The sequence below is a fragment of the Triticum aestivum genome, chromosome 3A (assembly GCF_018294505.1).
Source record: "Triticum aestivum cultivar Chinese Spring chromosome 3A, IWGSC CS RefSeq v2.1, whole genome shotgun sequence".
NCBI lineage: Eukaryota > Viridiplantae > Streptophyta > Magnoliopsida > Poales > Poaceae > Triticum > Triticum aestivum.
In genome coordinates this window covers 7,554,708-7,572,220 of record NC_057800.1, presented here as the reverse complement: position 1 = coordinate 7,572,220, position 17,513 = coordinate 7,554,708, and the positions used below count along the sequence as shown (strand labels likewise).

Genomic DNA, 17,513 nt, shown 5'->3' with positions numbered 1-17,513 from the left:
AAGCTCCGTTGGTAGACACACATACTATGTTACCTTATTGATGACTATAGCAAGTTTTCCTGGACCTACCTTCTTAAAAAAAGGTCAGAAGTGTTCCAAGTTTTTAAAAACTTTCAGGCGCTTGTGAACGCCAGTTTGACAGGAAAATTCTTGCTGTCCAATCAGACTGGGGAGGAGAATACGAAAAATTAAACTCCTTCTTCCAAATGCTAGGAATATCCCATCATGTGTCATGCCCTCACGCTCGCCAACAAAACGGGTCTACAGAACGCAAGCATAGGAACATCGTTGAGGTTGGCCTTGCCCTCTTGGCCGGAGCTTCGATGGCCTTAAAATTTTGGGACGAAGCGTTCCTTACTGCCGTTCACATCATCAACATGCTTCCTAGTAGAGTTATCAACAATGAAACTCCCATAAAACGGCTTCTCCACACAAAACCAGATTATAAATCTCTTTGTGTGTTTGGATGCGCGTGCTGGCCAAATCTCCGCCCTTACAACAACCGCAAGCTTATGTTTCGCTCCAAACAGGGTGCGTTTCTTGGGTATAGCGCTCAGCACAAAGGTGTCAAATGCTTGGAAATCTCTACTGGTCGTGTCTACATCTCTAGAGATGTTGTTTTCGATGAGACAAAGTTCCCTTTTGCTGATCTACACCCCAATGCCGGCGCCTTACTTCGCAAAGAAATCCTCCTTCTTCCACCTCACCTTTCTGGTTATGATCAAGGGGGGCACGATAACTGCGATGATCATTTGTTGACTAATCCTCCTAACCATTTGCATGGGTCTTGTGATGCCCCAGGAGATCATAGCGGTGAAAACGGTGAAGAAAATGAAGAAAACAGTGCAACACACTGTCCATATCGCATGTGTCACGGTGGAGGGAGCAGATCCGCCTCGGGATCCGGTGCGCCAGTTGCGGCAGGCGAATCCGCCTTGGGATCCAGCGTGTCAGCAGCGGCAGGCGGATCCGCCTCGGATCCTGGCGCGACAGCATCCGGCACGCCAGGAGCGACCGGCTCCGCACTGGCCACGCGGCCAGCTGTGGCTGGTGGTGGCGGCTCCACCAGTCCGCGCGAATCAGAGACTGCCACACGCCCTGCTCCCATCGGCCCGATCGACTCACGCTTCGGCAGCCAGCCGGCTGTCTACAAGCGGCGTGACGCGGGGCGATCGGCTGGCGCGGGCCCAGCTGCGGCAGGCGCAGGATCAAGTGCAGATCTCTGCCAGCCCGTGCCCGCTGGTCGGATGGGATCTTCTGCACCGGTTTCTTCTCCAACGTCTCAGCCGCGAGCCACAAAAGATCACCCAGCTGCAGAACCTGCCACACCTACTGGTGTAGGAGGATCTGCCTAGGATCTGGCGCAGGAGGACTCATCCGCCGTATCTTCTATGGTGCAGAACAATTCCGTTGCATCACAGCGCCGCACACGATTGCAGTCAGGGGTAACTAAGCCAGTTAATTACAAGCACATAACAAAATATGGTATGATTTGTTGTACAGGTGAACTAGGTGAGCCCAACACACTTGAGGAGGCCCTTGGTGATGAGAAGTGGAGAAAAGGCAATGCATGAGGAATATGTGGCACTACAGAAAAATAAAACGTGGCATTTAGTTCCTCCAAGGCAAGGTAAAAATCTCATTGATTGCAAATGGGTTTTTAGGATTAAAAGAAAGTCTGATGGAACAATTGATCGCTACAAGGCAAGGCTAGTTGCTAAAGGTTTTAAACAAATATATGTCATAGACTATGAGGACACCTTTAGTCAACCATTCGTCTTGTCCTATCTATTGCTGTTTCCAGGGGATGGAGTTTTCGACAGCTAGACGTACAGAAAGCGTTCCTTCATGGTGTTCTGGAAGAGGAGGTTTACATGAAACAACCTCCTGGGTTTGAAAACAAACATGCACCCTCTCACGTATGCAGGCTTGATAAAGCATTGTATGGATTGAAGCAAGCCCCTAGAGCATGGTATTCTCGTCTCGGCAAGAAGATGCAAATGCTTGGATTTGTTCCTTCAAAGTCTGACACTTCATTGTTTATTTACAATAAGTCCAATACATCAAAATTTGTTCTTATATATGTTGATGATATTATTGTCATAAGTTCATCAGATGAGGCAATAACAGGACTGTTGAAGGACTTAAGTGCTTGGTTTGCTCTAAAGGATCTTGGGGACTTGCACTATTTCCTAGGGATTGAAGTAAAGAAGCACAAGGATGGACTTCATCTCTCCCAGGAAAAGTATGCAAATGATTTGGTAATAAAAGCTGGGTTGCAAGGCTGTAAACCTACTACTACTCCTTTGTCTAGTACAGAAAAATTGTCTCTCACAGAAGGAACACCCTTCAGCTCAGAAGACGGCACAAGATACAGAAGTCTAGTGGGTGCACTTCAATATTTAACTCTCACACGACCTGATATTTCTTTTGCTGTCAACAAGGTGTGTCAATTCCTTCATGCACCAACCACAGTTCATTTGACTGCTGCAAAATGTATGGTCAGATATGTGAAAGATACTATGAGCATTGGCCTTAATTTTAGCAAGTCATCTTCCACTCTTGTTAGTGTGTTCTCTGACTCAGATTGGGCAGGATGTTTGGATGATAGTCGCTCCACTGACGGTTTTGCAGTGTTTCTCTTGGATCTAATCTGATATCCTGGTGTGCCAGAAAACAAGCTACTGTTTCCAGGTCTAGCACAAAGGCAGAATATAAGGCACTAGCTAATGCTACTTCAGAGATTATATGGGTGCAATCTATTCTTAAGGAGCTTGGTGTGAGAACTACTCAAGCTCCATGTCTGTGGTGTGACAATCTGGGTGCAACTTATCTCTCAGCAAATCCAGTTTTTCATGCAAGAACAAAACATATTGAGATAGATTTTCATTTTGTCAGAGAAAGAGTTGCTAGTAAACTCCTAGTCATTCGGTTCATATATTCCAAGGACTAGATTACAGATGGGTTTACCAAAGCCTTGCCCATACGAAGCTTTGAGAACTTCAAGTATAATCTCAACTTGATGAAGTTGTGATTAAGGGAAGGTGTCAAACACCATATTGCTGTGTACGTTACAAGGGGCTGCTGCACCATATCTTGCTATGCATATCTTGGTAATTCGGTTAGGTAGTTAGCTAGAGTCATCTCTATCTAGCTTCCTCTCCAAGATGAATCTAAACTGTATGCACTACCAGGGAGGTGCGCCCATGGCTATAAACACGTACGGCGTCCTCTCGGGTTGAGGTACGACGCTTTCCGCCATCGCACAGCCTCATCCCACAGGCTGTTCTGCTCTGCTCAAGGGAAACGCTTTCCGATGGATTAGAGAATACTTACACTTGAATTGGATTAGAGAATATAAAGACCTGCAATCTTGATGAATAGTAAAAACTGGCCGACTGATTACGTGCGTCTTTGACTGCCTGGCTTTTTAAGAACCTCTACAGCTGGTGATGCACTTGGTAATTCAGACTTGCAGAGTTCTGAGTTGGAAATCTACCACGGTGGGCGTGGCATTTCTGGTTTATTAGTTAGCCTTGTTCTTATCTCAACATGCCGTGTTTGTTCCTTTTCGTATTGCTGGCCAGCCATGTGCCCTCAGTTATTCCTTGGTGTAGTTTCACCGCTGGTTGGCTCGTACCCGCATGCATGCGCTTGGCCAGGACGCTGGGTGCAGTCCTTTCCCATAAATTGCTCAGTGATGGCTGCACTGCACTGCATTGCAATGCAACAACAAGATTAATGACACACCAACCATGGAGAAACATGCATGCTGCGGCACTGCAATTACTGGGCTAGGAGCCTAGGACACAAGCACGTACTTCTTTTCCTTCCCTCGCGCAATATACAGATTTCAGTTTTTCTTGCAAGTTGCAATAATAGAAATTGAGAAACTAAAACAAATTGCCTGAAAAACTGTACTTTTGTTGTTGTTGCAACTTTGTATAGAGGGAGGGGGGGGGGGGGGGGGGGGGGAGTAAATGGTGTATACCAGTTGCTTGTTGCATGCCTGCCTGCTGGTGCTATCCATTAACTGCTGTACTACATGCTACAGCTTCTATCTCACGTGCTTCTGCTGCTGTAGCCTGTAAGAGAAGAGCATCTCTAGCAGACTCGTATAACGCAGACCCGCAAAACACGTTTGCAGTTCGCGAAAAAACAGCTTTGCAGGCCGGCGCGGGCGGCCGCAAAGTCAGACCCCGCGAACGGACTCGTATAAAAGGATATTTGCAGAAGATGCTTTTTTACGGGTAGGCTTTACGAGGTCTACTCGGGCATCGGCGCGTCGACCGGCAAACCGAAAATCCCCAATTAGCGAATATGGCAGCGATTTCGACAAATGAGTTCAAATTCGAACTTTAAAACATAGTTCACGCGCAAATAAAAGCAGAGTCCAATTTCTCTCGGCGGCGCGGGCGAGCGGCGGCATGCGTGCGGCCGGCGGGCACGTGCGAGCAGTGCAACACGCCGGTGGCGAGCTGCAGCTGCACATGCGAGCGCGTGCAAGTGGGCGAGCAATCTGAGAAGCACGGCGCAGGCGAGCGAGCGTGAGCACACGGACCTGCGCAACAAGGACAGACAGCGCGGTCGGGCTAAAGAAGAGGGCAAAGTGAATATTCAATTTTACTATTTCAATATGAGGGGATCTATTCGGCCGCAGCTCAAACCAACCCTTAAAATGTATTTTCCGCGAGCTGAAAATCACGGCTTAAGGCCTGCTAGAGATGCTCTAATAAGGCTCCCGTTTCACAGGAGAGAGAAACCTAAGATAGAGTAAATAGTCCTCATGGAGGTCCCCACCGTTTTGGTTGGATATGAATGCATTCAGCCGTAGCTGTGCGCCCAGCGGTAGTGTGTACAGTACACAACAATAAGCGTTGCTGCGACTGCGCCGAGCAATGGAGTAGGCAGCACAAAACTCGATCTCAATCCACAGAGTAGCGGAGCGGAGAGGGAGAGTCAGGAACAATGGAGCGCGCGACGCAGTCCCTTGTGAGCAATGTTGGGCAGCTGATGGCCAACGAGTTCTGGCTGCTCCGCGCCGTGGGCAGCGAGGTCGGCGAGCTGAGGGACGAGCTGGCCACCATGAACGCCGTCCTCCGGATGCAGTCCGAGACCGAGGACGGCGCCGTGGACCACTTCATCCGGGAGTGGATGAAGCAGGTGCTCGAGCTGGCCTATGACGCTGACGACTGCGTCGACCTCTACATACTCCGCATCAAGCGCCGCCCGAGCGACGGCTTCCTCGTCAGGTCCAAGCGCCTGCTCGCGACTCTTTTCCCTCGCCGTCTCCTCGCCGGCAGCATCAGGACCCTGCGCGCCCGAGCCATCGCCATCAGCGAGCGTCATGCTCGCTACAGCGCTAGCTGCCAGGCACTACGGCTGGAGGCCAAGTTCGACCGCCAAGCGCAAGTGTCCGTGTCTCAGGCGTTCGACGGCGGGAACGACCTGCGGGCACTGCTGAAGCGCGTTCTTGAGCAGATTGTCACCGTCAAGTCAAAGAATGAGAAAGTCACCGAGGAAGAAGAGAAACAGGATTCCGTGGGTGACATTGACGGAATGGATGTGGAGAAGCTCACCAGCACGCTCAAGGAACAACTCAAGGACAAAAGGTATTACCTACACATACACAGAGTGGATGTCCTTATTTTGATTTGACCCATCAAACTAGTTAGAAGTTTTCAAATTTATTTTGATTTAGGCTCAATTTGTGTTTGATAAAATGTGTGTGATGTCCTTATTTCACAATCTATTGTGGAAAATTGGTGGTAAATTAGGATAAAATAGGCAGAAGTAGGACAAAGTGTCAAAGACACAACATAATAGGCAAAAGCTGGTTGGGCAAAAAAGATTACAATAATACATCACAATGCAAAATGCAGCCTTGTTGTGGAGCTACATGATTATTTCTTTTCGTGCTTTCATAGGATTTTCTTTTTCTTTTTTTCTCAAAAGTAAGAAGATGACCATTCAAAAAAAAAGTAAGAAGATGACTTGATCTTCAGTAGTTGACAATGTTTGTAATTCCGGCCGAAAAATGCAGTAACCGACCGGTTACCAGATATTTCGATGGAAACTACTAGTTGTACATATTCATGTTGATACTTCATCGCTACATCCGAAAAAGGTTTATTTTCTAATCTATAAGATTAATATTCCGAAAGAAATGTGCACTAAGTGTAAGATTTGACCTTTGTGTTTATTATCTCTTCACTCTGTATTCTTTCAACGTCACACATGTGATCCACTTGCAATATTTGGCACTCTCTCCCTACTCGCATTTAGTCCATTTTCCCATGGACAAAGTAGATGCATCAAATCTCAACGGCTGTTTTATTTATGTAGAAAGTTTAGAAAAAATATAGTTTTGTTCTGTTTCACATCATTGAACTGAATAATGTTGTACAAAGTAGTGGTCAAAGTTACAGACTTAACATTCACTAAAATGCAATATTTTTTAAAGAGCTAGCTATATTGCTCATAACTTGTAATATCCATGATGAAACCAGGTACCTTATTGTGATTGATGATGTATGGACAATAGCAGCGTGGGCTGCAATTCTGTCCAAATTGCCAAAAAGCACATGTGGCAGCAGAATCATTGTGACCACTCGGATAGATAGTGTGGCAAAAGAATGCAGTGGAGGTAGTGTAGGTAAATACTACAGTATCAAGCCGCTCAATTTGGAAGACTCCGAGAAGTTGTTTATTAGGAGAGCATTTGGCCCCAAGAGTACCTCTTGCCCAGGTGAGCTGAAAGCTGCAATGGATAATATTTTGAAGAAATGCAATGGACTACCGTTGGCCATTGTTAGCATTGGAAGCCTTTTGGCAAGCTATTCCTCTCCAGAGAGCAGCCATATGAGGGAAACAATTTGTAGATCAATTGGTGCACAGATGGAGAGCAACCCAACCCTTGTGGGAATGAGGAAAATCATTACACTTAGCTTCAACTACCTGCCTCATGACCTCAAGCGTTGCATGATGTACCTCTGCATTTTTCCAGAGGATTACCAGATCAGCAAGGATCGGCTCCTGAGAAGATGGATTGCCGAAGGATTGATACCTGAGAAGCGGGGGCTTACTTTGATGGAGACTGCAGAGGCCTACTTCAATGAGCTAGTGAATAGGAGTATGATTGACCAAGCCGGCTGTATAGTCACATACTATAATAGGGTGGATGTGTGTCGGGTGCACGACATGATGCTTGAGGTCATGGTGTCCAAATCCCTGGAGGCTAACTTTGTTAGCTTGGTAGGGGTTCAGTATGAAGGGATGTCATATGATATTGTCCGCCGCCTTTCCGTCCATGATTCAGAAAATGGGGGGAAATACTCTCAATCCGAGAGAACAGCAACGGGGAGAGGTATGGTGAACATTATTGAGGGGATGAACGTGCAGCATGTTCGATCATTGACCACATTTCAGTACGAAGGCCACAAGTTGCTACTTGATCAACTAGGAAAGTTCAAACTGCTGAGAGTACTTGATCTGGAAGATTGCAAGGACCTATTGAACAAGCATTTGAGGTACATTTGCAAGATGTGAAGGAAATATGCCCTAGAGGCAATAATAAAGTTATTATTTATTTCCTTATAATCATGATAAATGTTTATTATTCATGCTAGAATTGTATTTTCCGGAAACATAATACATGTGTGAATACATAGACAAACAGAGTGTCACTAGTATGCCTCTACTTGACTAGCTCGTTAATCAAAGATGGTTATGTTTCCTAACCATGAACAATGAGTTGTTATTTGATTAACGAGGTCACATCATTAGTAGAATGATCTGATTGACATGACCCATTCCATTAGCTTAGCACCTGATCGTTTAGTATGTTGCTATTGCTTTCTTCATGACTTATACATGTTCCTACGACTATGAGATTATGCAACTCCCGTTTACCGGAGGAACACTTTGGGTACTACCAAACGTCACAACGTAAATGGGTGATTATAAAGGAGTACTACAGGTGTCTCCAATGGTCGATGTTGGGTTGGCGTATTTCGAGATTAGGATTTGTCACTCCGATTGTCGGAGAGGTATCTCTGGGCCCTCTCGGTAATACACATCACATAAGCCTTGCAAGCATTACAACTAATATGTTAGTTGTGAGATGATGTATTACGGAACGAGTAAAGAGACTTGCCGTTAACGAGATTGAACTAGGTATTGGATACCGACGATCGAATCTCGGGCAAGTAACATACCGATGACAAAGGGAACAACGTATGTTGTTATGCGGTCTGACCGATAAAGATCTTCGTAGAATATGTAGGAGCCAATATGGGCATCCAGGTCCCGCTATTGGTTATTGACCAGAGACATGTCTCGGTCATGTCTACATTGTTCTCGAACCCGTAGGGTCCGCACGCTTAAGGTTACGATGACAGTTATATTATGAGTTTATGCATTTTGATGTACCGAAGGTTGTTCGGAGTCCCGGATGTGATCACGGACATGACGAGGAGTCTCGAAATGGTCGAGACGTAAAGATTGATATATTGGAAGCCTATGTTTGGACATCGGAAGTGTTCCGGGTGAAATCGGGATTTTACCGGGTTACCGGGAGGTTACCGGAACCCCCCGGGAGCCATATGGGCCATCATGGGCCTTAGTGGAAAGGAGAAAGGGGCAGCCCAAGGTGGCTGCGCCTCTTTCCCCTCCCCTAGTCCTATTAGGACTAGGAGAAGGTGGCCGGCCCCCCTCTCTCCCTTCCCCTCCGAGGAATCCTAGTTGGACTAGGATTGGGGGGAGGAATCCTACTCCCAGAGGGAGTAGGACTCTCCTGCGCCTCCCTCTTTGGCCGGCCAGCCTCCCCTCCTCTCCTCCTTTATATACGGAGGCAGGGGCACCTCTAAACACACAAGTTGACACAAGTTGATCCACGTGATCGATTCCTTAGCCGTGTGCGGTGCCCCCTGCCACCATATTCCTCGATAATACTGTAGCGGAGTTTAGGCGAAGCCCTGCTGCTGTAGTTCATCAAGATCGTCACCACGCCGTCGTGCTGACGAAACTCTTCCCCGACACTTTGCTGGATCGGAGTCCGGGGATCGTCATCGAGCTGAACGTGTGCTCGAACTCGGAGGTGCCGTAGTTTCGGTGCTTGATCGGTTGGATCGTGAAGACGTACGACTACTTCCTCTACGTCGTGTCATTGCTTCCGCAGTCGGTCTGCGTTGGGTACGTAGACAACACTCTCCTCTCGTTGCTATGCATCACATGATCCTGTGTGCGCGTAGGAAATTTTTTGAAATTACTACGAAACCCAACAGTGGCATCCGAGCCTAGGTTAATGATGTTGATGTTATATGCACGAGTAGAACACAAGTGAGTTGTGGACGATACAAGTCATACTGCCTACCAGCATGTCATATTTTGGTTCAGCGGTATTGTTGGACGAGACGACCCGGACCAACCTTACGCGTACGCTTACGCGAGACCGGTTCCCTCGACGTGCTTTGCACAGAGATGGCTTGCGGGCGACTGCCTCTCCAACTTTAGTTGAACCAAGTATGGCTACGCCCGGTCCTTGCGAAGGTTAAAACGGAGTCTATTTGACAAACTATCGTTGTGGTTTTGATGCGTAGGTGAGATTGGTTCTTACTTAAGCCCGTAGCAGCCACGTAAAACATGCAACAACAAAGTAGAGGACGTCTAACTTGTTTTTGCAGGGCATGTTGTGATGTGATATGGTCAAGGCATGATGCTGAATTTTATTGTATGAGATGATCATGTTTTGTAACCAAGTTATCGGCAACTGGCAGGAGCCATATGGTTGTCGCTTTATTGTATGCAATGCAATCGCGATGTAATGCTTTACTTTATTACTAAACGGTAGTGATAGTCGTGGAAGCATAAGATTGGCGAGACGACAACGATGCTACGATGGAGATCAAGGTGTCGCGCCGGTGACGATGGTGATCATGACGGTGCTTCGGAGATGGAGATCACAAGCACAAGATAATGATGGCCATATCATATCACTTATATTGATTGCATGTGATGTTTATCTTTTTATGCATCTTATCTTGCTTTGATTGACGGTAGCATTATAAGATGATCTCTCACTAAATTATCAAGAAGTGTTCTCCCTGAGTATGCACCGTTGCAAAAGTTCTTCGTGCTGAGACACCACGTGATGATCGGGTGTGATAGGCTCTACGTTCAAATACAACGGGTGCAAAACAGTTGCGCACGCAGAATACTCAGGTTAAACTTGACGAGCCTAGCATATGCAGATATGGCCTCGGAACACGGAGACCGAAAGGTCGAGCGTGAATCATATAGTAGATATGATCAACATAATGATGTTCACCGATGAAACTACTCCATCTCACGTGATGATCGGACATGGTTTAGTTGATTTGGATCACGTGATCACTTAGAGGATTAGAGGGATGTCTATCTAAGTGGGAGTTCTTTAATAATATGATTAATTGAACTTAAAATTTATCATGAACTTAGTCCCTGATAGTATCTTGCTTGTTTATGTTGATTGTAGATAGATGGCTCGTGCTGTTGTTCCGTTAAATTTTAATGCGTTCCTTGAGAAAGCAAAGTTGAAAGATGATGGTAGCAATTACACGGACTGGGTCCGTAACTTGAGGATTATCCTCATTGCTGCACAGAAGAATTACGTCCTGGAAGCACCGCTGGGTGCCAGGCCTGCTGCTGGAGCAACGCCAGATGTTATGAACGTCTGGCAGAGCAAAGCTGATGACTACTCGATAGTTCAGTGTGCCATGCTTTACGGCTTAGAATCGGGACTTCAACGACGTTTTGAACGTCATGGAGCATATGAGATGTTCCAGGAGTTGAAGTTAATATTTCAAGCAAATGCCCGGATTGAGAGATATGAAGTCTCCAATAAGTTCTATAGCTGCAAGATGGAAGAGAACAGTTCTGTCAGTGAGCATATACTCAAAATGTCTGGGTATAATAATCACTTGATTCAATTGGGAGTTAATCTTCCAGATGATTGCGTCATTGACAGAATTCTCCAATCACTGCCACCAAGCTACAAGAGCTTCGTGATGAACTATAATATGCAAGGGATGAACAAGACTATTCCCGAGCTCTTCGCAATGCTAAAAGCTGCGGAGGTAGAAATCAAGAAGGAGCATCAAGTGTTGATGGTTAACAAGACCACTAGTTTCAAGAAAAAGGGCAAAGGGAAGAAAAAGGGGAACTTCAAAAAGAACGGCAAGCAAGTTGCTGCTCAAGAGAAGAAACCCAAGTCTAGACCTAAGCCTGAAACTGAGTGCTTCTACTGCAAGCAGACTGGTCACTGGAAGCGGAACTGCCCCAAGTATTTGGCGGATAAGAAGGATGGCAAGGTGAACAAAGGTATATGTGATATACATGTTATTGATGTGTACCTTACCAATGCTCGCAGTAGCACCTGGGTATTTGATACTGGTTCTGTTGCTAATATTTGCAACTCGAAACAGGGACTACAGAATAAGCGGGCACTGGCAAAGGACGAGGTGACGATGCGCGTGGGAAACGGTTCCAAAGTCGATGTGATCGCGGTCGGCACGCTACCTCTACATCTACCTTCGGGATTAATATTAGACCTAAATAATTGTTATTTGGTGCCAGCGTTGAGCATGAACATTATATCTGGATCTTGTTTAATGCGAGACGGTTATTCATTTAAATCAGAGAATAATGGTTGTTCTATTTATATGAGTAATATCTTTTATGGTCATGCACCCTTGAAGAGTGGTCTATTCTTACTAAATCTCGATAGTAGTAATACACATATTCATAATGTTGAAACCAAAAGATACAGAGTTGATAATGAAAGTGCAACTTATTTGTGGCACTGTCGTTTAGGTCATATCGGTGTAAAACGCATGAAGAAACTCCATACTAATGGACTTTTGGAACCACTTGATTATGAATCACTTGGTACTTGCGAACCGTGCCTCATGGGCAAGATGACTAAAACACCGTTCTCCGGTACTATGGAGAGAGCAACAGATTTGTTGGAAATCATACATACCGATGTATGTGGTCCGATGAATATTGAGGCTCGTGGCGGATATCGTTATTTTCTCACCTTCACAGATGATTTGAGCAGATATGGATATATCTACTTAATGAAGCATAAGTCTGAAACATTTGAAAAGTTCAAAGAATTTCAGAGTGAAGTTGAAAATCATCGTAACAAGAAAATAAAGTTTCTACGATCTGATCGTGGAGGAGAATATTTGAGTTACGAGTTTGGTGTACATTTGAAAAACTGTGGAATAGTTTCGCAACTCACGCCCCCCGGAACACCACAGCGTAATGGTGTGTCCGAACGTCGTAATCGTACTTTACTAGATATGGTGCGATCTATGATGTCTCTTACAGATTTACCGCTATCATTTTGGGGATATGCTTTAGAGACGGCCGCATTCACGTTAAATAGGGCACCATCAAAATCCGTTGAGACGACGCCTTATGAACTATGGTTTGGCAAGAAACCAAAGTTGTCGTTTCTTAAAGTTTGGGGCTGCGATGCTTATGTGAAAAAGCTTCAACCTGATAAGCTCGAACCCAAATCGGAGAAATGTGTATTCATAGGATACCCAAAGGAAACTGTTGGGTACACCTTCTATCACAGATCCGAAGGCAAAACATTTGTTGCTAAGAATGGATCATTTCTAGAGAAGGAGTTTCTCTCGAAAGAAGTGAGTGGGAGGAAAGTAGAACTTGACGAGGTAACTGTACCTGCTCCCTTACTGGAAAGTAGTTCATCACAGAAAACTGTTTCAGTGACACCTACACCAGTTAGTGAGGAAGCCAATGATAATGATCATGAAACTTCAGATCAAGATACTACTGAACTTCGTAGATCAACCAGAGTAAGATCCGCACCAGAGTGGTACGGTAATCCTGTTCTGGAGGTCATGCTACTAGATCATGATGAACCTACGAACTATGAAGAAGCGATGGTGAGCCCAGATTCCGCAAAGTGGCTAGAAGCCATGAAATCTGAGATGGGATCCATGTATGAGAACAAAGTATGGACTTTGGTTGACTTGCCCGATGATCGGCAAGCGATTGAGAATAAATGGATCTTTAAGAAGAAGACTGACGCTGATGGTAATGTTACTGTCTACAAAGCTCGACTTGTCGCAAAAGGTTTTCGGCAAGTTCAAGGAATTGACTACGATGAGACCTTCTCACCCGTAGCGATGCTTAAGTCCGTCCGAATCATGTTAGCAATTGCCGCATTTTATGATTATGAAATTTGGCAAATGGATGTCAAAACTGCATTCCTGAATGGATTCCTGGAAGAAGAGTTGTATATGATGCAACCAGAAGGTTTTGTCGATCCAAAGGGAGCTAACAAAGTGTGCAAGCTCCAGCGATCCATTTATGGACTGGTGCAAGCCTCTCGGAGTTGGAATAAACGTTTTGATAGTGTGATCAAAGCATTTGGTTTTATACAGACTTTTGGAGAAGCCTGTATTTACAAGAAAGTGAGTGGGAGCTCTGTAGCATTTCTGATATTATATGTGGATGACATATTACTGATTGGAAATGATATAGAATTTCTGGATAGCATAAAGGGATACTTGAATAAAAGTTTTTCAATGAAAGACCTCGGTGAAGCTGCTTACATATTAGGCATTAAGATCTATAGAGACAGATCAAGACGCTTAATTGGACTTTCACAAAGCACATACCTTGACAAAATTTTGAAGAAATTCAAAATGGATCAAGCAAAGAAAGGGTTCTTGCCTGTGTTACAAGGTGTGAAATTGAGTAAGACTCAATGCCCGACCACTGCAGAAGATAGAGAGAATATGAAAGATGTTCCCTATGCATCAGCCATAGGCTCTATCATGTATGCAATGCTGTGTACCAGACCTGATGTGTGCCTTGCTATAAGTTTAGCAGGGAGGTACCAAAGTAATCCAGGAATGGATCACTGGACAGCGGTCAAGAACATCCTGAAATACCTGAAAAGGACTAAGGATATGTTTCTCGTATATGGAAGTGACAAAGAGCTCATCGTAAAAGGTTACGTTGATGCAAGCTTTGACACTGATCCGGACGATTCTAAATCGCAAACCGGATACGTGTTTACATTAAACGGTGGAGCTGTCAGTTGGTGCAGTTCTAAACAAAGCGTCGTAGCGGGATCTACATGTGAAGCGGAATACATAGCTGCTTCGGAAGCAGCAAATGAAGGAGTCTGGATGAAGGAGTTCATATCCGATCTAGGTGTCATACCTAGTGCATCGGGTCCAATGAAAATCTTTTGTGACAATACTGGTGCAATTGCCTTGGCAAAGGAATCCAGATTTCACAAAAGGACCAAACACATCAAGAGACGCTTCAACTCCATCCGGGATCTAGTCCAGGTGGGAGACATAGAGATTTGCAAGATACATACGGATCTGAATATTGCAGACCCGTTGACTAAGCCTCTTCCACGAGCAAAACATGATCAGCACCAAAGCTCCATGGGTGTTAGATTCATTACAGTGTAATCTAGATTATTGACTCTAGTGCAAGTGGGAGACTGAAGGAAATATGCCCTAGAGGCAATAATAAAGTTATTATTTATTTCCTTATAATCATGATAAATGTTTATTATTCATGCTAGAATTGTATTTTCCGGAAACATAATACATGTGTGAATACATAGACAAACAGAGTGTCACTAGTATGCCTCTACTTGACTAGCTCGTTAATCAAAGATGGTTATGTTTCCTAACCATGAACAATGAGTTGTTATTTGATTAACGAGGTCACATCATTAGTAGAATGATCTGATTGACATGACCCATTCCATTAGCTTAGCACCTGATCGTTTAGTATGTTGCTATTGCTTTCTTCATGACTTATACATGTTCCTACGACTATGAGATTATGCAACTCCCGTTTACCGGAGGAACACTTTGGGTACTACCAAACGTCACAACGTAAATGGGTGATTATAAAGGAGTACTACAGGTGTCTCCAATGGTCGATGTTGGGTTGGCGTATTTCGAGATTAGGATTTGTCACTCCGATTGTCGGAGAGGTATCTCTGGGCCCTCTCGGTAATACACATCACATAAGCCTTGCAAGCATTACAACTAATATGTTAGTTGTGAGATGATGTATTACGGAACGAGTAAAGAGACTTGCCGTTAACGAGATTGAACTAGGTATTGGATACCGACGATCGAATCTCGGGCAAGTAACATACCGATGACAAAGGGAACAACGTATGTTGTTATGCGGTCTGACCGATAAAGATCTTCGTAGAATATGTAGGAGCCAATATGGGCATCCAGGTCCCGCTATTGGTTATTGACCAGAGACATGTCTCGGTCATGTCTACATTGTTCTCGAACCCGTAGGGTCCGCACGCTTAAGGTTACGATGACAGTTATATTATGAGTTTATGCATTTTGATGTACCGAAGGTTGTTCGGAGTCCCGGATGTGATCACGGACATGACGAGGAGTCTCGAAATGGTCGAGACGTAAAGATTGATATATTGGAAGCCTATGTTTGGACATCGGAAGTGTTCCGGGTGAAATCGGGATTTTACCGGGTTACCGGGAGGTTACCGGAACCCCCCGGGAGCCATATGGGCCATCATGGGCCTTAGTGGAAAGGAGAAAGGGGCAGCCCAAGGTGGCTGCGCCTCTTTCCCCTCCCCTAGTCCTATTAGGACTAGGAGAAGGTGGCCGGCCCCCCTCTCTCCCTTCCCCTCCGAGGAATCCTAGTTGGACTAGGATTGGGGGGAGGAATCCTACTCCCAGAGGGAGTAGGACTCTCCTGCGCCTCCCTCTTTGGCCGGCCAGCCTCCCCTCCTCTCCTCCTTTATATACGGAGGCAGGGGCACCTCTAAACACACAAGTTGACACAAGTTGATCCACGTGATCGATTCCTTAGCCGTGTGCGGTGCCCCCTGCCACCATATTCCTCGATAATACTGTAGCGGAGTTTAGGCGAAGCCCTGCTGCTGTAGTTCATCAAGATCGTCACCACGCCGTCGTGCTGACGAAACTCTTCCCCGACACTTTGCTGGATCGGAGTCCGGGGATCGTCATCGAGCTGAACGTGTGCTCGAACTCGGAGGTGCCGTAGTTTCGGTGCTTGATCGGTTGGATCGTGAAGACGTACGACTACTTCCTCTACGTCGTGTCATTGCTTCCGCAGTCGGTCTGCGTTGGGTACGTAGACAACACTCTCCTCTCGTTGCTATGCATCACATGATCCTGTGTGCGCGTAGGAAATTTTTTGAAATTACTACGAAACCCAACAGTGGCATCCGAGCCTAGGTTAATGATGTTGATGTTATATGCACGAGTAGAACACAAGTGAGTTGTGGACGATACAAGTCATACTGCCTACCAGCATGTCATATTTTGGTTCAGCGGTATTGTTGGACGAGACGACCCGGACCAACCTTACGCGTACGCTTACGCGAGACCGGTTCCCTCGACGTGCTTTGCACAGAGATGGCTTGCGGGCGACTGCCTCTCCAACTTTAGTTGAACCAAGTATGGCTACGCCCGGTCCTTGCGAAGGTTAAAACGGAGTCTATTTGACAAACTATCGTTGTGGTTTTGATGCGTAGGTGAGATTGGTTCTTACTTAAGCCCGTAGCAGCCACGTAAAACATGCAACAACAAAGTAGAGGACGTCTAACTTGTTTTTGCAGGGCATGTTGTGATGTGATATGGTCAAGGCATGATGCTGAAATTTATTGTATGAGATGATCATGTTTTGTAACCAAGTTATCGGCAACTGGCAGGAGCCATATGGTTGTCGCTTTATTGTATGCAATGCAATCGCGATGTAATGCTTTACTTTATTACTAAACGGTAGTGATAGTCGTGGAAGCATAAGATTGGCGAGACGACAACGATGCTACGATGGAGATCAAGGTGTCGCGCCGGTGACGATGGTGATCATGACGGTGCTTCGGAGATGGAGATCACAAGCACAAGATAATGATGGCCATATCATATCACTTATATTGATTGCATGTGATGTTTATCTTTTTATGCATCTTATCTTGCTTTGATTGACGGTAGCATTATAAGATGATCTCTCACTAAATTATCAAGAAGTGTTCTCCCTGAGTATGCACCGTTGCAAAAGTTCTTCGTGCTGAGACACCACGTGATGATCGGGTGTGATAGGCTCTACGTTCAAATACAACGGGTGCAAAACAGTTGCGCACGCAGAATACTCAGGTTAAACTTGACGAGCCTAGCATATGCAGATATGGCCTCGGAACACGGAGACCGAAAGGTCGAGCGTGAATCATATAGTAGATATGATCAACATAATGATGTTCACCGATGAAACTACTCCATCTCACGTGATGATCGGACATGGTTTAGTTGATTTGGATCACGTGATCACTTAGAGGATTAGAGGGATGTCTATCTAAGTGGGAGTTCTTTAATAATATGATTAATTGAACTTAAAATTTATCATGAACTTAGTCCCTGATAGTATCTTGCTTGTTTATGTTGATTGTAGATAGATGG

The 17,513-nt window shown here is 45.3% G+C and overlaps 1 protein-coding gene across 1 annotated transcript; it reads left to right on the top strand.

The window, feature by feature from the left end:
- Positions 1 to 4,861: 4,861 nt before the first annotated feature.
- On the top strand, positions 4,862 to 7,668 carry LOC123059771 (disease resistance protein Pik-2). The gene is made up of 2 exons (XM_044482254.1): positions 4,862 to 5,612; positions 6,510 to 7,668. Exons 1-2 carry the CDS (start codon positions 4,969 to 4,971, stop codon positions 7,546 to 7,548), a joined length of 1,683 nt encoding a protein of 560 aa, XP_044338189.1. The 5' UTR covers positions 4,862 to 4,968; the 3' UTR covers positions 7,549 to 7,668.
- The last annotated feature ends 9,845 nt before the right edge of the window (positions 7,669 to 17,513 follow it).